At 39.1% G+C, this 22,090-nt stretch overlaps 1 protein-coding gene across 1 annotated transcript in view; it reads left to right on the top strand.

Moving 5' to 3' along the window:
• Nucleotides 1-22,090, top strand: part of LOC125240816 (zinc finger protein 395) — a 52,839-nt gene that overhangs the window by 30,157 nt on the left and 592 nt on the right. Inside the window, exons 5-7 of the mRNA XM_048148939.1 lie at nt 18,070-18,167; nt 19,262-19,420; nt 19,671-19,758. Of these exons, the coding sequence (XP_048004896.1) occupies nt 18,070-18,167; nt 19,262-19,420; nt 19,671-19,758 (345 nt within the window). The remainder of the gene's footprint in view (nt 1-18,069; nt 18,168-19,261; nt 19,421-19,670; nt 19,759-22,090) is intronic.

A 22,090-nucleotide genomic window follows, 5' to 3' on the forward strand; every position in this document is an offset into this window, starting at 1 on the left:
TTGCCTGTAAGTCGTTCGAAATTATTTTTCGATTTACTCAGTTTCGGGACGTATAAATCTATCCATGGCACTATGCACGATTTCCACGATTTGGAAAGCTTTATGGCCCGTGTTAAATCGACATGACATAGACGCCAAGAACACATTACGACGCAGTACGATGCGCTCAGCATCTGGTTGTATGGGAACATTCAAATTTCTGTAGATTTAAAATTTACATAGATAAACTTGATACTAACGTCACGGTGTCTGACTTATGCGCACTTCCAAGTAGGTACATCGACTATTCATTGATCTATCTCCTGGCTGCGTAGCCATAATGCCAATGTTTCACGGTTAGTAGCGAACAAAACGGCAATATATCTGTCTATTTAATTGGTATGGAAGAGTGATGGAGATACTTTTCGGACGAAACCTTCGCATAATTAGGATAGAAATTCACTTACAGGTAAGTTCGTTTAATCTCTAAATCTTTCGCATCGTCGCTGAAATGATTGTCACTTTGTCTACGCATCCTGTTTTGGTATATCGGACCTAAATCCGGATCAATACGCTTGACTATTTAATTTGATTTGATTTTTTAATGATTATTTAATTTGTTATTTTTCTATATGGGACTTGGTAGTATTTCACATTCTAATTTTGATAAAATTAAATTTATATTTTTGTAACTCTTGTCACCAGTAAAGTCATCAGTTTTTCTCTGCCACAAGTCACAAAGATTCAAATTTAATTCAAATTTAATTGAAATTCATTTGAATGAAGCTTCTACTACATATACTCCTAAATGGCTAGGATTTTCATGTCTTCTAGACCTTAATGTTGCGCTTTGTATCGGAAAGCATTGTCATCATTTGATTTTACGATTCTTATAGATATAAAAAGGGGTCAAGGTTGTTGTTTAATCGCTCCACGTGCCAATATTGATACCAAGCAAGCGAACGATTCCAATATTGAACGCGAGCGTTGCAAGTGGTTCAAAATGTGGAATCGTGAGCGATGCGAGGGTATAAGTCACTTAGGTTAAACAAGTTTTGCCAGTTTTAGAACACAACATTGTCACCACACCAACATGAACAAAATATTAACTGTCAAACATCAGTGTTCTATCATCTTCATCACTTAGTAACTACCACGAATATTCAAATTTGATTGATACGCATAGTGATCTTAATATGATTTTATGTGTGACCCAGACCCTAAAAGCATGGCACGAAAAAGTTGACAAATCCAAATTATGCAGTGTTTATTAGGAGATAATATATGTTTACGATACACGTGTCGCCGAGTTCTCGGCGCTGCATGTCTACTTCTCTACTGCGCAATGCCAAGGCTGAAGCCGCAGCGCAATTATGCAATTGTGCAGCAAAACAATCGTTAAATATATTTTATGATCTTCGTGGCTACGGTCAAGTCTTCAACCTTACGTACCTAATAAATATAAAGCCTTCATCATTTATTAAGTTAGGAGTTTTTTCCTGTACTTATTTTGATATATTTAACCCTTCCTGACATAACTACTAGTTACAATTCTTACATGCTAATATTAGTTGTTTAATCACACAAACGAAATTTTATCAAATTACGTATGAATTCTGAAACGTCTAAATTACAAATAGACAATACCGTCTTAAACTCTTTTTATTTTATATGTGTTGTAAGTATTATTTTCTTGTACAATAAAGTGTTTATTTGCTTACTTACAAGTCTTACAATTAGTAGCCGAACCAAAAGTTGGGTATTTATATTTACATTTGCAACTGCGTTAACTCAATGGTGTTCCCGGTCTGTCGGGATCCCAGTCCCAGCCGATGCATAGAAGTGGACTTTCTTCATTGAGTGTTCCTAGGGAATGCAATCCCGATTCGGGATTGTGGAAATTGCATTAGGGAATGATCGGGATTGTAAATTCGGGATCCCGCGGGATTAGAAATATCAATCCCGAGGGATCCCGGAATTTTCGGGATCCCGTCTAGTTTTTAAAAAAATATATTCGGATGACTGAAGAAGCCAATAACTGCTTGTTTGTGATAATTAGGTTAACTAAAATAACATATTACTTGAAAGAAAATAAAAATCTTTATTCTTTAATCTTACTAACTAAATAATTTTACGGAAATTAACATAAGTAAATTAGGTAATCAATACAATAAGCATATTTCAAGTTTCAAGAGAATTAGGAAGTAGTTACCTACGAGTGATTTTGAAAATGACTCCTTAAAAAACAAAGGGTATTAATTGTGTCATCTGCTAAACCACATCTTATGTCCGTAGCAATGTACCCAGCTGCTGAGAATGCCCTCTCTGACTCTACACTAGTTGGCAACAGCGTGGCGAAGCAATTATACCTATGCAAACTGCAAAAATCGCCCCCTTGTTCCTCCACACTCAAATAAATCCATTTCTTTTTTTATGGTAGACTCTAAAGTGGACGTGTGTAGCGTTGCTGACCACTGCCGCCCAATCCCGTCAATCCCGAACGGGATCTCGTCAAATTATGCGTCGGGATTGATCCCGAAAATATACACGAGATCTCGCGAGATCGGGATCCCGCGGGATCGGGATCCCGCGGGATCGGGATTGCATTCCCTACCGGCCAACGACACTGGTTGTCCCGGATTACCTCGGGCGAGGTCGGCGACCCGCCACATGTGATCCGCGCGGAACCTGTTCCAGCACCACTTGCGTGCCACCGTGCACCCGCGCGGCGAAGCCCAAGCTTCTAGCCTAGCCCTGCCCGGTGCCCGTTCATCTGCTCCACCGCAACACCGACACTAAATAACACTTCACCTAATAAAGATAAAAGATACATATAACTGCATAACTCACGTATCTTATTGCAGCAATATCTCACTTAGTCACGTCATGATCGCCGACATTGCTTAGTTAGAAATCTATAACACGCTCTCAAGGTCCTTGTACATAATTTATACGTGCAACGGTGCAACGCTTATACCGAATCTCGCCTACAGTACATTCTTAGAGTATGGCATGCAATTATGATAACATTTTTCGATTACATTTTATTCTATTGTGACTGCTATATACCAGTTATACAAGGTGATAAATGGGCGCTTGATTGGTGATTACTGGTTTACAAATTCATCAGCTTGATGTAAAACTAATAGCATATTAATAATTCTCATGAGAGCCTTTGTTTGACACTAAAGTGCTGAGTGAGGTCGCGCAGTTAGTTCAGCCCAGCGGCGGCGTCGAACGGCGGCGGCGGCGGAGGGCGAGCGGCGAGCGTGCGAGCGGCCCGCCTCCCCGCGGCTCTGTCATTAGGTTGCTGTTCCTTTCCGAGAACTAAATACTACTCATTGCATCGACCACTGCTATTTACTTCTGCCGCAATAATACAAAACTAAACCTACACGATTACTAATTATAAAGTCGGTTATTTTCCGCTTTATGTACTTTCATACAACACTTTTAAAGTCATATACATTAATATATGTTATCGATCTTCGTCATAATGTGTTTACGCACGGACAGTTTTAATTTATCAGAGTAAAGAAGCAGGGCCGCCGCCTACCGGCGCTGACGACGACGGTTCTATCGTAAGTCGTAACTATGTAGGTAGATCGTTACATCATGCGCACTTGCCTCGCCAACTCGCCCGCGCCCGCGTCGGCCCTTGCGTAAGCGCTCCGACTGATCTAGCATCCACTTAGCCCTTCTACGTTCATCGCGTCTGTATAATTGATTCTGGTCCTTTCTGAACTTACTTCATATTATGAAAGTATTTTGCATCTACATTTTACAGTTCTAGATTATTGTTGGTATTATTTTTACAGTTTAGACTGTCACTTATTAATTACCAAGGCACCGAAGTATAGTATGAATTTTTTGAAACGAACGTTTCTAAACAAAGGTATTGTTCCTTTTGTGTTGAGCGGGAGCTTCTGTATTTGCACGCGCTAAGACAACAAGAAGCAACTGTATCCTGATAATTGTAAGGTTCAAATCTGTACAGCAGCAAATTTGAGATAGATTATTTTGGAAATGCGAAGCGATAGACCACACCGCTATAGGTGCGAAAATACAGCGCTTCTAATACTTTGATACTTGATGGTGTAAGTATAGTACATATAGTTATAATAATCATCGGTAATATGTCAGTCTGTATAATAAAAATAACACGTTTAAACAGCGAAACTGCCAGATTAAAAGGTTGATAAGCACCTGGCACCTTAAGGTGTCATCGCAAAGTGACAATAAACACTGATAAGGTTTTTCAATCTGACCGCCATTGTTATGTTTTGTTATAAATACGGTTTACGGTTTGTTTAGTTATTTATGTTATTTTATATATCAAGACTTGTACCTAATATTTATGTAATTACTATTTATATATTGCTATATACAATTGGTGATTGTTAACAAAATCATTAATAAAAAATAACAGTGATAATATACGTGTTTCATTACTTACAGCACCACCACCAAGTATCAAAGTATTAGAAGCGCTGTATTTTCGCACCTATAGCGGTGTGGTCTATCGCTTCACATTTCCAAAATAATCTATCTCAAATTTGCTGCTGTACAGATTTGAACCTTACAATTATGAGGATACAGTCGCTTCTTGTTGTCTTAGCGCGTGCAAATACAGAAGCTCCCGCTCAACACAAAAGGAACAATACCTTTGTTTAGAAACGTTCGTTTCAAAAAATTCATACTATAAATACTTCGGTGACTTCGGTCTTACCAGAGTTCCTACTGCCATATGTCGTACTGCACTGTCGGTGCCATAATATTACGTATACCTTAATTGAACGTCGGGTACTACTGGTTCATATTTTGCTACCATACTATTTATTGTAAAAGATTCGTTAGTAAATAAAGGCTATCATCTTGCTATAAAATTGTGCTTCACGCTCGATAATTAAGTACATTTGCTACGTTTCTGTCTCTAAAAATGTGAAGACCGAGTCTAAACTCTAAGTTTTGTTATCGAAATAACAAAGTGAAATGACTAGTTAGTTGCACGAGTTGCATTATGCGCGAGTGCACGTGTAACCTCGGTAATGTAATAAATCGCCATAGTAATAAAGTAAATGCGCTCGCTCGCTGCAGCTGCGGGCGTGAAACCCGTGCACAATGCACATGCACAATCACACATAGTGCATCGCACTTGTACTTGGACAGCTCTCAAACAATTATATGATTATTGTTTGTACAGTTTTTTTTTTAATACTTATTGTATAAAAAAATTATCCATAATATGTACTTCTTTTATCCAGCAATTCGGAACAAAACTGATATTATTCATACGGATTCTACACGACTCATTTAGCTGTAAAATGTTTGTCCGTCATTTCGGGGTTTAATATGGGTAGTTACAACTGGTACAAGGAACTCGAGAGTATATTAGAATTTTACACGAATAAATGAGTTACAATCAATTGTTGTTTGTGACCCTTGAGTAGGTACCTAATATATTTATTTTATCCTAGTTAAAGACGCATGATGTAAGCACAGATGTAATATAATCTTAAATTTAGCCTAGTATGCTTAACGCTAACTACTCGTACTTCTGTCAACCAACTTAATCGGTCATTGTTTTCTCATGTTAACAATACCATTGTCACAAAATACTTGTATAAACATGTAACTGTCTCCTCGTAGCTTTGTCAAACACTTGTATTTTATCGCATACTGTCTGATCACAGACCGATGTATTTACCTAAATGTTAACTGTCCTATAGGTACACAGGTACATAGAATAGTTAGCAGACGTTGGAAGTTTCGTAACTCGACTGCATTTCAACTCATTGGAAAATGCATGTATAATTGTAGCTGCTCTAATACATGCGCTGCTGAAAATAATCTACCTTGCACCAGCATATTAAAATGAAATACTTTTGTAAAAATTCAGATACGATACGAAATTAATTTAAGGTAGATAACGCACGCTCAATTTTGAAATAGTCACATTTGTAATATTCCTACCGATATCCATGTAGCAATAAAAGTATAGCATGACGTGTTGGCGTTTTATCAGCGAGCAAGGTCCTATGTTAAAAACGTTGGAATAACACAACGTCACAACAGCGGCCCGTGGCAGCAGGCCGCTGCGTGGCGTGCCGTTTAGTTGAAGGCCGCTCTTACGTTATCTCGTATCGTTGATAAAATACTCCAATTGTTATTTACCGAAGCGACGAGGCGCTTCCGCGTTCGCGTCCTAAACCTCGTGGCCTTCGTCACTAATTGTCGGCTTAATCAGACCTGTTGTTTTGAGGCCGAAAACGCTTGTTTTGACTATTTTGTTTTGCTGATTTCCTGCTCTGCTCAACTGTACTTTGTCCCGTTTTTTTGTCAATGAATTAAAACTAGCTATGGCATTTTTTTTTCATATGTAATGTATGTATGCGTGTTCTGTGGCCTTGTTAGGGTTATATTTGTAGTATTTGTACGACATAATATGGATATATTTAATACCTATTACATGACTTATTGCTAATTAACAACTTTAACATACGTACATACTATACTCGTACTTTAACCCTTTACTGGCCTTATGTGTGTGATTAATTTATACAGTTTTACACAATCGGCTCTATGACACAGTAGTGCTAGGCAAATGCGACCATGATCATGAATAACGTGATGATAAAACGTACAAATCGTACAATAACATGTTGTTCCATAACACGAACCTTAACAATAGTTATTTGTTATATACAAGGGGGCAAAGTTGTATTTTAACGCCGAGTGTGGAATTGAAAAACGAGCAAGTGAAAGGGTAAGGGAATAGAATCCTGAACTTGCGAGTTTTTTAAAACACGAGAAGTAAAATACATTTGCACCCGAGTGTAACACAAAACTTTTCCCCTCACTATAGCGAGGAAACTACAACGCAAAAAATGCGTTTATCACTGCTTCCAGTAGTTCCACAGGTGGTAAATCATCTTTATTACTAGATTCACCTACTTTTATCAATTTTAAAGCAGTTAATTTGACTTTATTCAAGGTCAAATTACTTTACCCACTAGTGGATAAAATGCGTTTTTACCCGCTGGTATTAAATGACAAAACACGTGTTTCCGAGCTAGTGAGGGGAAAATAATAAAATTGCTACTCGCAAACCCGTTATTTAATTTGTTTCAATAGACATTAAATTAATTTAGTTCATATATAATATTGAGTTAATGCATGTCCGGTATATATGTATTGTTATTTAAATGCGCAATTAAGTATTTAATGAATGTAATGTTTTGACAAAAAACGGTTTTCTTTTTTCTAAATTAAAAACATTTTATTAATGAAAAAAATACTTCATCTTAATATTGTAATACATATTTTATTAATTATATTATAAACATTATGTGGACAAAAAGTTTAGCAACCTTAAGAACTCACAGATAGACAATAAATAGATTATATTAAGTATATCATTTTCAGTAATCGTGGAAGCTAGGTCAGTACTGAATGTGATAAGCGCTTTAAAAATAATAATAATAATAAATACTTTATTGTGCACCACTTATTAAAAGGAGATTACATTAATAAATAAAATATTTCCGGTGACAAAGATTGTCAAGTGCGCGAGCTGTTTGATGGTCGTTAGAACCGCGCACAAATAATAGCACGGCCTTCGCATCGCGTTCTATATTAAACGCGGAAGACATTGCGGTATAGTAGTGGCGCGCTGATCGCTCCCCGCTTGGTAAACAGTTAGGAGTGTAAATGGCACCCGCAGAACAAGTCGCGCGTCACGCTCGCCTCGCATGAATGTTTGCTTCTAGCGGCGCATGCTCACTTACGGTACGATCAATCTGTAAACGAGTGCGCGCCGCCGCCGCACACACAGCGGCAAGGGCTTGTATACTATTGGAATTTAGGCTGACCGCAAAACCAAAACAACCAAAATAAAGCAATATAATATATTGTTGTTTTGTTGTTGAACAACCAGATGTCCACCTGTAGTGTGAAATGGTGTGGAAAGGTAACAAGAAGCTCAAATTTAAAAACAGACGTCATTACATTCCACATAAAAGTCATATTTATAATTTATTCAGAGCCGGCATAGGTCAACTTACATTGGCCACTTACGCGTCAGTAGAGGGACAGTCCCTTTCATCTGGCGCGACTGCCCGCCGTCCTTGAAACGGCCAATCACAGCGCGCTTAACACATTCCCCGCCCGCTCCTCGCACCTTTGGCACTGGTGACTCGTATCGCGAACAAAATATACAAGATTGCTACTCTATAGGAGGTTCTCTGTGTGAACAACAAAGCAAAATACTTATTAATATAATATGCAACCATAGACATGTATAAAATAAACTAAACTAAGGTACAGCGGGGCAAATCTCGACTGCGGGGCAATTGTAACTAATCCATTTTTTCCATTATTACACTATGACGTTGAGTTCTACATGTATCCACTGAACACGCCTACCATATATAACCGGTGGACACTCTATTTAATAATGCAAACATTGTAAAACATGGAAAAAATGGACCAGTTACATTTGCCCTCCAGTCGAGATTTGCCCCGCTGTACCTTATGTATAATTGTATAGGTATATTTATGACATTAAGGATACAAGATACAACTACTGCACGTCCCCTATTTGCTGAATTTGCAGCAAGTGTCGTCAGTAAAGAGAAAGAAACTACAAGCGAAACTACGAGCCAAAAACTTATTTCGGTAATATCTTAGTTTCAAAGAAAGCAACCGTATTAAGACGAGACAGGAGGGGTCAATTCTCCATACAAACGCTCTCGACTATTTACTCCCTGGATTTTGAAGATAGAGCACTGATTTTTTCAACACAGATTATAATTATTTTTATCTGTGTCGGACCGTTTTGATTTTTTTGATATTCTTATTTTTAAAGACACTAGAGCCCATCAAAAATTTCCAAAAACGGCCTTATTGACTGACTATGGCGCAAAAAAAGGTGTGGTATTCAAAATTGATAACAATTAGCCAAAATAACTAAACGGTCCGACACAGATTATTTCATTGTTATTCAGATTCTCAAATTTCGTTACGATTGATTAAGTTTTGAAGGAGGAAACAGTCGAGAGCGGAACCTCGATATTAAAGATTTTTTCGCAATATGTTTAAACTGAGTTGATCTGAATGGATTTTTTTTTGATAAATCTAGTTAACTAACACTAGTATATTTAACTAAAATTCCGGAATTGAAAGAGGGGCTCCTTTCCATTTTAACATTTTCGCTCCTGTAGTGTCTTAATTACAAATTAACTAATTCAAATAAAGGTAAATTTGAAAAAAGTCTAGATCTGGTACTGCATAATGGTATGTGGTAGCAAACGTATATTTCCAGATAATTAAAATTTGTAAACAAATGACCTGTGTTGAACTATCATGGCTGCTAATTTATGGGGTACGAACTACGAAGTGAGTTTCCGGTGTGCGTGGTGGGTAGGGTAACGGGCGGGTGCCGCGCGCACTCGTGCGCTGCACGGTCGTTAGCTGCGCCCGCGCCCGCACCCGCAACCGCGCATGCCACGGACCCCGACCCGACACACTCTTTTGTCAAACAATTACCGGTCAATTTACAACGCTTCACATTATCATGCCGTGATAATAGATCTATAAAGCGCTAGTATAACGTGCCGCGTTTACTGTTGTTATTTAACGAACTGCGATTAATTATTAACAGCGTAATGATATGCACTCTATTAGGGTTATACGAGTTGAAGTGTGATTTACTCGTAGCATTTTTAACTCCATAATATATTTGCATTCTCTCTGATATGTACATATTTATATCAATTGTTAACGAATTAGGTTAACTTGGGTGAGTGTGAGGTGTATGCGTCACAAAAATAAGGAGGTTTATTACAAAAAATCTAAAACAGAATCGACTGAAAAAAAATATACGGCTGAATCTGTTCACTAAAATCAGTTGAGATACTCGTATGTGGCCTAGAGAGGAGATTTTTTTATTGAAGCTCAGCCTACAGCAGTGCAAAGTTGTCTTGAGTGTGCAGAACTGCTGAAGAGAAAATAGGTTATAAATGTTATAATGTACTTAATTCTAACTACCGCCGACGACCCAGATACTGGGATTCAATTCACATTATGTATATTCAACTTTAGCACTGATAAGTATATTTTTCAGCACACTGGTTACTTTGTTCTTCGAGAACAGATAGCGTTCCGGGTTATAGTATCTATGGTCATTGGTCAATATAAAGTTTCGTGAACGTGTAACTATTATAAATTTATATGCGTTGCGCTTACCTAAAAACCTTGTGTTTATCAACGATTGAACTTAGTAACAGCAATTTATGCATACACATTTTAGTACATGTATTATGTTGCGTTCGGAACAAAACGTTTCATTGTAAGCGAACTGCGTCATAATGTCACGTAGAATCATAAAGACCTTAAGCGTCAGCCCCGTTGTTGTGCGTAGCGGAGCCCCGTGTGGCGCCGCGCTCCGAGGCGACGCTAGAGCCCCGGACTCCCCTCCGGGGTACGCTCCAACTTCATTTTTGTTGTCGCTCTGTCTCACTCTACAGGTCATCGCCCCAATGACGGTGCTCCCTCTGTCTTAACCCTAATGCTACTGACAACAAACATTATCCAACTATTTGTTGCTATTGCACAATCGTAACTACAAATATATTGATGAATATACATAATTATTTGATATATAGAGCACTAAGTTAGTCGTTACCTAGGTATTTCGCATGCGGTCGCAACAAAGTTCACGTACCCTATCCTGACGGCCTTGATGCGGTCAAAGCACTGCCCAAGAAGACATTGACTAGCCTCGAATAGCTGATCGCGGACCGATGATTTTGATATGGTCAAAAATCAAAATAATACGACCTCAAAACACTTAATTATTTACTTCCGTTAATTATTATCCCGATTTCCACAGATTTATTAGTTAAATTAAAACACAATTGTCCAAGTTTTAAACATACAAAAATACGCATCGACGATATAAGTCAAAAGTCATGTTATTATTTTAATCTCCTTGTGCCCATGCCAGGAGACTTCAATATGCGTTACTTTATGTAGCGGCAGCGATACGAAGCACTGGGTTGCGTATAAAAGGCAACGCTTTTTTTTAAACAGCATCGACAGGGCAATGACACCGCGTCCCGGGCACTGCCCGTTCTTGACAGTTCAAATGTTTACTCTTTCTCTACACCTCCAAGGATCACAGATGGCCTGATTCTGCTTAGCTTATTCGAGCACAGCGGGGTGGCGGAAAAGGTGCTTAAGTTAAACTTTATGGTATATGTATTACTATAATATTTGTAATTTGTGTATGTAGTCTTATTAAACATGTAAGCGGTCATTGCATTAATTCTCACTTTCCGATACGAACGGTTTACCTACTGGCGATGCAAAATTGCATCGTTTTCCAATAATATGTAAGCCATAAAACTCGTTTATGCTGTGGTCCTATTTCAAACTGTGCGAATAGTTAAAAACAAGAATGATGTTTTATTTTATAACGATTAAAGGTACGTAGAAGTGACCGCTAGAGACAAATATGCGGCTGCGATCCCGTCGCCGCGGCAGCGGCGCGGAGCGCGGTGCAGAGCGGCGCGGGCGCGGCGGCCTCATCACGCGATATCTAATGACTAGTCCCGTGGTTCAACAAACTCCCCCACCCAATACTTAACCTAAGGTAAATTTGCAAAACAAAACAAACATCTCTATCATTATTAAAGGCATATAACTGTATTTTTCGCTTAGCTAATATGTAAATCTCATTTAACGATCGGCCTACTAGACAGGGAGAGGTGATTGGTAGTCCTCTTTGTCACGTCAAGTCCAGCAACTGGGCAAGTGCACTGTGCCAGCTTACTGAACTGGCAATCAGTAAACACGGACTGTATATAATATATCCTTTTTAGTTTTGGGTCGTTCTCGAGAACCTTCTCTATTTTGCTATGGAACGCCTACGTTCTCAAGAATTTTTTACCATATTATGAAACGGAAAACACTCGAAAACGGCGCATTTCTAATTCTTACACAGTGTTTTGCAATGAAGTTTCTCAATGCACCTACTAATAAAATAAAAAAATCTAAATGCTAGAGACGTATAAAAGAACTTAAATTATTTTAACAGCCGATCAGAGGCTATCACATTAGAGTAGGATTATGCTAATCATTTTTGTATTTAACCAACATTGTAGTTCTATGCATTTAACGATATAATGTTAAAATATAAACAAAATGTGAGATGCAAGATTCTTTGCAGCTCCTCAACCCTATGAGATAAAAAAGTAAAATTCACATGAAATTGTAGCAAGTCAGAACCTGTTGAGGTCAGCGACCAAAGCCAGAAGCGGCTGGCGGTGGGCATCCAATCCAGAGCGGCGCCCGCGCCGGCCTGAATCACCACTCATTTCATAACTAACTACATTCATTTAGTCCTTTCTCGTTAGAAATTAATGTAATAAAACAAATAGGATTTCCAATAAATATACTAGCAATCGTCATTTACCGTTCAGGTAGGTACCTTAGGCCCGGAACAGGATTTAAATTTAAAACACTTGAGCATATGATCTCATTATGATCTTATTTATAAAAAAAAATCTTTCAGACAAACAGTTAGCTATTTTTAACAGTCGTTAAGTAGGCAGGTATTAAATATTTATTAATGGCATGCAGTCGCGCACTTATTTAATCAAAATCCTAAGGGATCAATTGCTGACATTGCCCTACAATTAAAAGGGGATATCTCTTCAAAATAACCAAAAAGATCAGTCGATCTATGTTCTCGTTCCTGGCTTCATTCAAAACGACTCACTTGGATTGTAAATATTCGGTATGGTAGTGGGATAAGAAGCATGCCCGAGGGTGAGCTTGCAGTGCGGGCCGCGGGGGACGGCGGAGGGGTCGCGAATGGGAAGGGAATGTTTTGATTAGGGTTCAACGCATCGGAGAGAATTCGACACCTGAGAGAGATAGATGCACGACATATTCTTTTATTACATATCTTTAGAAAGTTTCTTCTAATTTTAGATCATAGCTTTGCAAACGAATATAAAACATATTGACCGCAAAATATCATTAACGTAATAAATCAGTCAATAGTTTTTACTTAGAATTTACGCTTCTTTATATTTTAGAAAGCTACATATCTAGGTCAAACAAAAGTACGAGTACCTTTAAATAAATACGCGTCGATTACATGATTGAGAAATAGCCGATTAATTGGGGTGGATGGAAGGAGTTCGCTGACCTGCATGCACCGCCCTGCGGCAGGGGTGCACGCGCGTGTTGGCGTCTCGCTCCGCGCGACGACGCGCCGCGAAACGGATGCCGACACTAAACAAATCCTTTGTGTTCCGTCGCAAGCCAATCGCTATGCCACATGCCATTGTCACCCAATATCCTACACTACCTCGAGATACTGATAACTAATAAAATTGGTGACATTATTCTTAGCCTGTGCTAACCGGAAACATAACGGAGATTTGTCGAGTTCGTCCGGCGTCGAGCGAGTCTGTTTGTAAACATGGGCGGCAAGAAAAGCTTGTTATGAAAAGCGAACCGGTGACCCGCCACGTGAGTCGCGCCTCCCGCTTCCGCGCTCCTCTCGCCGCCTACAACCTAAATTGCACTGTACTGTACTCTGGTCAATACTCATCTACTTACCATGCTACCATACGGGGACTAATCCCATTCTTTATAATACGTTTATATTCAACATTTTATATAACTGTGCGTTAAAATATCATGAAAACAATGATTTACATATTTTGGCTACTGCGCATTTTACAGACTTATTTATTATGATGATATCAGTTATCCGCCTTGTGTCTTGCACTAATAATGAAATGATATGTGCGTAAGATCTGTTTTAAATGTAAGTATCATTTACAAATTGGTGAAATGAAATCGAAGTATGAATTTATTTTAGTATCTGAGTATAAGATAATATTAGAGAGAGAGTTCTAACCTAACTTTATTATAATATATTATTCATTTTTTTAATGAAAGGCTTATCGAATCGATTGAGTAGTTTCCGAGCAAAGAAGCTAAGTATTTAAACGCTGAAGAATTTTTTTCGCGACCCTAAGAAGACATGATGTAAGTTATTATATAAGCTAAGTAAATCCGGGTAAAAATTGCAAGCCTTGATGCATATTATGTTTCTACTTTACGTCTTTTGCGGTTTATTTATTCGTAAGGTTTTCGAATGTGTGTTAAAAGGAATAGGGGAGTTCGCTAGAGTGAAATGATCGTAGCAAGCAACGGCAACGGGTCTGACGCACACATGAGCACCGGCCGGCACCACGCACTTGTAACGCACAAACAACTCGCTTCATAGTTCTAGAACGAGATGACACGTAAACAACGTACGTGAACAAAATAAATAGAAGGTCACACTGGCGAGACCAACTTATGCGAGACCCTAGGCAAAAGAGAGACGCAATGAAAACAAATCAATAATTATCATCTTCGTGTTCGTGGTAGAGCGAGAGAGACGGCGAAACAACAAACCGGCATTTTATACCGGCATATTTATGTTGGTTCCTCGCCGCACACGATATTGAACTTTATTAATCGGTGTTTAGACATATTTTGGGGAAATAAACACTGTTTACAGAGTTGATACGCAATGTTTTCTAGTAGCTGGCGGTTTCCGTTGTGAAATATTCTGTTGGTTCATCTAATCTTTGGATGAGCATTTCTTAAGCTCGCTTATATTGGAATGGAACCGAACGATTGAACATGTATTAATAATATATTACGATTTTATTAACCTTCCATAATTAACAAAATCGTTGTTACAGTTGCTTAGTAAGTAGCTAGTAATTTTATATAAGCCTATAGCCTATACATATGTCATAAGAAGTATTACTATCTAATAAATACCTCGCGACTTGATTTAATACACAATTTACATGTTTATTTGATAGAATCGAATAAGCATTAATTGCTTATAATTATCGCGACGCATACAATAATAGTTATTTGTTATACAAGGGGGCAAAGTTGTATTTTAACGCCGAGTGTGGAATTGAAAAACGAGCAAGTGAAAGGATTCTATAGTTACAGTTTTTTAACACACGAGAAGTAAAATACATTTGCACCCGAGTGTAACACAAAACTTTTCCCCTCACTATAGCGAGGAAACTACAACGCAAAAAATGCGTTTATCACTGCTTCCAGTAGTTCCACAGGTGGTAAATCATCTTTATTACTAGATTCACCTACTTTTATCAATTTTAAAGCAGTTAATTTGACTTTATTCAAGGTCAAATTACTTTACCCACTAGTGGATAAAATGCGTTTTTACCCGCTGGTATTAAAGGACAAAACACGTGTTTCCAAGCTAGTGAGGGGAAAAGGTACATTACATCTAGTCAGGGCAACAATAACTTAGCATGAACACCTTCGAACGTTGCGTTATGACCCTATTCTAAAAACTTTCTATAAAGAAAGAACAAAGACTGCAACAAAGCGGCTATTGCTATTAACATTTACCAACTGACAAAGTCCCTTCCCCGCCGCCGCCGCTCCTCGCCGTGTCAGGGTTTTCCCCGATGCGGCACAGCTACACGTGCAGCGCCCCCTCCTGCCCGCCCCACTCCCGGTATATGTACTTACGCTGCTGCACTCACCCACACGAGTGCATCGCTGCTGCACACATCTACATCGGCAAACACGTGTAAGCTGTGCACCACACTAAAGCCGTCTAATATCGAGTCCAACGCGAGTACATGCTACGGCCACTCATCTGAGCCGCAGAAATGAGTTCACTCTATCAAACAAAGGAATCGCTCAGTTATTTTAACATCAGTTAGTAACTATTTCGACCGCTTGGCTGACTTGCATACAAACAAATTTGTTCACTTACATATATCTTATCGAATTTCCTTTTTTTGACTTAAACTTGCAATAGTTAGTATTAGTTTTTACATATATAATATACATAAAATAAGTTCTGATTTGGTCACCCGGCTGGTCGGCTCTCCTCGATAGGTGGAAGTAGGTCAGTGGTGCACCTAGGGAGACTCCCTCCCAAACTGAGTTCGTCCCGCGCCGCCCCCTCCTGACCCGCGTGCCCTATTTACTCTAAAAGGGGAAGGTAAACTGAGCTATGTTCAACCAGTGCTTCTTAACTCGATGTTTTGTGATAGTACACGATGTGTATTTAGTGTAATCTCGATAGGCTTTTTTAATTATTTAATGAAAACCTACCTATACTGTAAAATACCGTCGTGCAAAACGATTTAAGGGAAGATGTGTTTGGAACGAGCGGCTATGAGTAAATATATAGGTACATTTTGAATACTAATGAGTGCAAAAATAGTCCAAATACCGATTTTGCATTTTCAATAAATCCATGTTTAAAAAACTGAATATCCAGAGAGCATTCGATTAAAAACCATGTAATGAGACCTATACTTAATTACTGAAAAATCTAACATACGTGTAAATATTATGAATATTATGATACTAGTGGAAGTTTCTTTGTACTATTTAGTAGGTACCTGGTCTACTTAATGTAACTCAGTTGCTTATATATTTTAGAATTCCTGTACCTATCTTTCTATCTCCATATTCTCCATTGTAAGTATTGTAACATTGAAATTGTAATGAAATAATATGAATATTATTATAACTGCACATAATTGCACCCTACCTTTGTAAAAAATGTAAGTAGGTCAAACACGTTTTCGTTGCCATCTCTATGATAAGTATAAGTATAGGTAGCGCACCTATATCAAGTGCATTCAGAAGTAGGTCGGGTCAGGGGTATTGCGGCAGAGGGGCGCGGGCGGCCGACCCGCGAACTAGATCACACCACCACGGCCAAGGGTGGTCCTCGAAGGTTGCAAAGCCTTTGTCTTTGCGAAAATGACTGGCGTTCCGACACGAACATCGCTTCAAATATTCATTTCATTAATTATTGTAATTTCCATTGACATGATCATCGTGTACTTTAAGTAACACAATAAATGTATACAATACTTATTTGATAACATTATCAAATATTCTGTACGCGTGCGTGGGCTAAAGTGATGAAATTCTAAATAATTAAAATGTGTATTCCCTAACAAGCAAGTGCGATGAAATTCTGACGTTTAAAGGATGATCAGTACAAATAGTGTAACTATTGTTAGTTTATATAGGTAGTGTCTTAAGCAAATAGTAGTTACGATGATATAGTATCTATTAACATTCTGTGCATCATTTCGCACCACACTTTTTTATACGCTTTTTTTTTTTCGATTAAATTTAAAACAACTATAATCTCTGCTGGCCATTAGGTACCTAATATAAAAGAAAATAGCTACTTTATTTGCTGTTTTCGTATGATACTAAGTTATACATTAAACTAAATATCAGGCAGTTCAGCGTGAGAAAGCGATAGTATTGTCTCAGCCAGTCTCGTGTGGCCGAAATAATGTGGCATTGAGCGGAAGGTCGTTGCAGAATCTTTGGCAAGCAGCGTTTGCTGCCCGCCGACCCCCCTTCCCGCGATCTCTCGTCGCTCGTTGCGTTACGACAGCGATCCTGAAGGTGCATTAAACATAATTATTAGGCTATTGTGCATGCCCACCCTCCTCACGTTTCCTTTCTCTTTTCGAGGCATTTCTTATGATAAGGGACGATGTTTAGAGTACCTACTTTACACGATTTCTTAATGCAATCCAATGTCCGTGTAATAGGTGTGAATGCAGATCGTAATTAGCGCTCTTGAAAACGCTAGATGACCCAGTTGAATGAGTGAAAGAAGACTGGTAGGTAGATGATGACATAGGTAGGTTTTACGATATGCGTCAAAGCGGGGCTGGGGGCGCTCGGCGCGGCGTGGGCGGCGCGCGTGCCCGGTGCAGGAGGACGGGCGCAGCGCGCAGCGGCATGCAGCGAACAAGGCCGCGACCTAGAGCTGCTTCCGCCGTTGCCACGTCGTTTATACTTACTCATCGCGCGCTAATCACATTCGCATCTCTTACAGAACACATCGCTACCAACTCCTAACTATTCCTATAGGTATGCCATAACAAAACATAATTCCAACATAGCTCCGAGGATTGCGCAAACGTTTTACATATACCTAATGCAATAGTTACAATTATTGTTTTGCCATTGTTCCAGGTTAACAGTGTGGTGTTCGAGTGCACCTGGAGAGGCTGCGGGTACATCACTAACTCCTGCTCTTCAATTGAAAGTCATATCAGACTCACGCATTTAGGGTAAGCTGAATAATTCAACTACCTATTATATTATGTAGGTGTTCAACTAGTAGGTTTGTATTTTAAATGTAGGTATATAGATAAAATTGATGGTAAAAATAGATCTATAATGTCAAAGTTATAATTTTTATCCTATAACTAAGCACACGGCACGGTTAAATAAGAAATCACCTAATCGGCTGGTCAGAGCAAATGTTATTGTTTATTAGTAAAATGTGATAAATGGTTGATAAGGTCGGAGTGGACACGTGAACCGGCAACGCCGCACGCGCGCTGACGCACGGTGCAATAATACCTACCGCGTTGCGTAACGCCCAGCTGGCGCACGACACGACGCACACCGCCCTCCATCTCCACTACCGCTGCACAGATGCAACCATCTCATTTCCGTCCTCATGTCGCCATTACTCCCTGCGCTGTTACCTACTTCTACTTAATGCGCTCGACACCATTCTCAGTTGAAACGTAAATAAAAAATCTGTAGACTTATATTGTACATGTATTCGATAGATTTGCACGGCATTCATTGTTTTAAAATTTCAACTATTTCTCACGACCTTCACCGTAAAAGAAATTGTTAGATCATAAACATCGAATGTATAATAAATAAAGAGTAGGTAGTAACAACCTATGACTCAAAAACTTGTGACATTACCGACATTACATATTCATGCGATTTGGCACTCGGACAAAGAGAGAATAAAACACGGTTTAAAAACGGTTACGACCTTTAGTTTTATTAGTAAGAAACCGAATGTAATAGAGTAAAAATACATAGGAGTAAAAAACGAAGGGCCGGCCCTGGACCGACCCGGAAGCGACAAGGCTTCACGACAAGGTTGCCGGAGCGCGCTCCGCGCCGCCCGCGCGCAAGGTCACCCCGCCCGCGTCTTACGTAACGCGGCCCTGCTCCGCCGACGTACCCTGTGTGTACATGCCATGTACAATGCTAATTCACGGCAAATGTCATCATCATTTATAAACGCTTATACTATTTGTCGGGAAGCGACACCTCCGCCCTCGACTCGGCCAAGTTCCTATGTCCGATCGCTAGTCGTGCCGTAAATTAGATCATGACAATTGAAATTTTTCAGACCTAAGAAAGAAGGAGAAAGCGACCACGAGGAGGAGTTCTACTACACGGAGCGCGAGGTGCCGGCGCCGGCCGCGCCGCCGACGCTGTCGCACCGCGACATGTGTCGCCCGCCGCACGAGGACCCGGACTACCAGCGCCAGCTAGTCGGCTCCTACAGGTTCACAACCTTTCTCACATTCATTCAAACATATGCACTTTACTGATCACCAACCAATAATAATCCTACCAAACATTGTGATTGTGGTAGGTCTAGGAAGAAAAATGCATTATTTATGTATTTTTCAGCCGAATTAGATGTGTCATTGAACAGTATAACAACTCTTATTTAACAACATTCCCGCGTAATCTACTACGCCATACAACACAGACAGTGAAATTTATACCAAATTATCTGTTTTATTTTACAGGCAAGGATTACTGTCCACACTACAGAATGGAAATGCGCGGCCTATTAGTATTCCAGTATCTCATTCCTGGTCCAACTCTCACTCACCGGTGAGTTTCGGTGAGTTTCATTCATGTCATTGTTATTTTTCATATTCATGTATGACATGAATACCTACTCATAATTTCGACTAGATATTATTCGTATTTTCTAACTGCCAGCAATGATCATATATTCTTCCTGTTTTTGAGACATTTGTATTGAAGTTTTTAGCGATGTAGTTAAGTTAAGACGTATTGTTGCCAAATCTAGCGATTATTTACAAAGTGGTTGAATTTAGTGCCTATGCACGAGGAGGCGTTTCAAGAAATCGGTAAAAGTACGTTCATGGTTTCTTGCTCTTTAGCATTATTAATAAAGCTGTTTCTGTCAACGCATTTAATTTTATTGACCTCATGTGATGTGTATCATGAAACAATGGATTTTTATCAACTTACGGTAATGTCATTTTAATCCAAATGACTCTGCTACTGATGATGAAATATTTTTAAGTACATGACAAACCTTAATATTATCACGAGATTTTTTTTATATTTTGTCATGTGCCCAAAAGAGGAACTTATACGGATCTTAGACAATAGTTGACAATAACTTAAAATTTCAAAAACGGGTAGAGTCTATAAATTAAACCTACTCGTATGCCTCATAGTAGAGGAGATATAGCCTTAGGGGTCATAATAATTACCACAGAACCGAAGTTTGGTTTTTTTAGTTCTTTGTGTGTGTCTTTTTGACATACTAAAAATATAGTAAAATATATTTATGCAAAATGCGTTTTTTCGACCGCCAAAAGTTGTATGAAAAATTACTATGGAAAAAAAATCCTAAAATTTAAAAATCGTCTCTGGTATCAACTTATGGGGAATTAGGCGGCAAATTTTTTTATAGCGTTGATGTTTAGCAAAAATATAAATATTTTTCACTATTTTGGTAAAATAAAAAATGATAAAAATCATAAATTTGATGAAAGGAAGTAATTAAAACATAAATTTCAGCAATGTAATTTTTTTCATATGTCCCACACCATGGTAAATACGGGTACGATCCGCCTGGTGATTAGCAGTTACGGTAGCCTATGACGCCTGCCAATCTAGAGCCTCCACATGCGCGTTGCTGGCCCTTTAGGGTACCTTTCCACTAGAGATGCGCAACGTGATAGTGTTTGATATCCACCAATCATGTTCACTGTTCACAAAGCGTAGCGCTAGTAGGAACGGGTTCGACTAAGCTGATTGTGGATATCAGAAGCATCCATAACACATCTCTGGTGGAAAGGCACCCTTAACAGTCCTCAGCTAGCTCGCAGGATAACGCGCGTCCGCGGGAGAAAAATCCTCCTATTGGGTAACCGTATTTACCATGAACTTGTATTTTGGTGGGGTTCAATATAAGTATATAAATTGTCGCATCCCATTAAAAAACTGTCGATAAAGCATTATATAGAACACGAGAGAAAACCAAAACCTAATAATCATCGGTTTTTCTAGTCATAAATCTGCGCATCCACACACCCTGGACCCGTATATGGTCGCACACTGTGGCTTCTTCTTCTTCAACCTAGCGTTTTCCCGGCCTAGCGGTCAGTCTTCTCCACTTTGCCCGGTCTCCAGCATACTTAGACGTGAGATTGTTCTCTTGTATGTCCGCTCCCACGACGTCCAGCCAGCGCTTCTTTGGGCTACCGGGGCCGCGTGACTTAGAGCCTTGGACAGCGAGATTAAGGCATCTGTTTTCGATGTAGGCTTAGGAGGATTTTTCTCCCGAGGACGCGCGTTATCCTGCGAGCTAGCTGAGGACTGTTAAGGGTGCCTTTCCACCAGAGATGTGTTATGGATGCTTCTGATATCCACAATCAGCTTAGTCGAACCCGTTCCTACTAGCGCTACGCTTTGTGAACAGTGAACATGATTGGTGGATATCAAACACTATCACGTTGCGCATCTCTAGTGGAAAGGTACCCTAAAGGGCCAGCAACGCGCATGTGGAGGCTCTAGATTGGCAGGCGTCATAGGCTACCGTAACTGTTAAACACCAGGCGGATCGTACCCGTATTTACCATGGTGTGGGACATATGAAAAAAATTACATTGCTGAAATTTATGTTTTAATTACTTCCTTTCATCAAATTTATGATTTTTATCATTTTTTATTTTACCAAAATAGTGAAAAATATTTATATTTTTGCAAAACATCAACGCTATAAAAAAATTTGCCGCCTAATTCCCCATAAGTTGATACCAGAGACGATTTTTAAATTTTAGGATTTTTTTTCCATAGTAATTTTTCATACAACTTTTGGCGGTCGAAAAAACGCATTTTGCATAAATATATTTTACTATATTTTTAGTATGTCAAAAAGACACACACAAAGAACTAAAAAAAC

This window comes from Leguminivora glycinivorella, chromosome Z (assembly GCF_023078275.1).
Source record: "Leguminivora glycinivorella isolate SPB_JAAS2020 chromosome Z, LegGlyc_1.1, whole genome shotgun sequence".
Classification (NCBI taxonomy): Eukaryota; Metazoa; Arthropoda; class Insecta; order Lepidoptera; family Tortricidae; genus Leguminivora; species Leguminivora glycinivorella.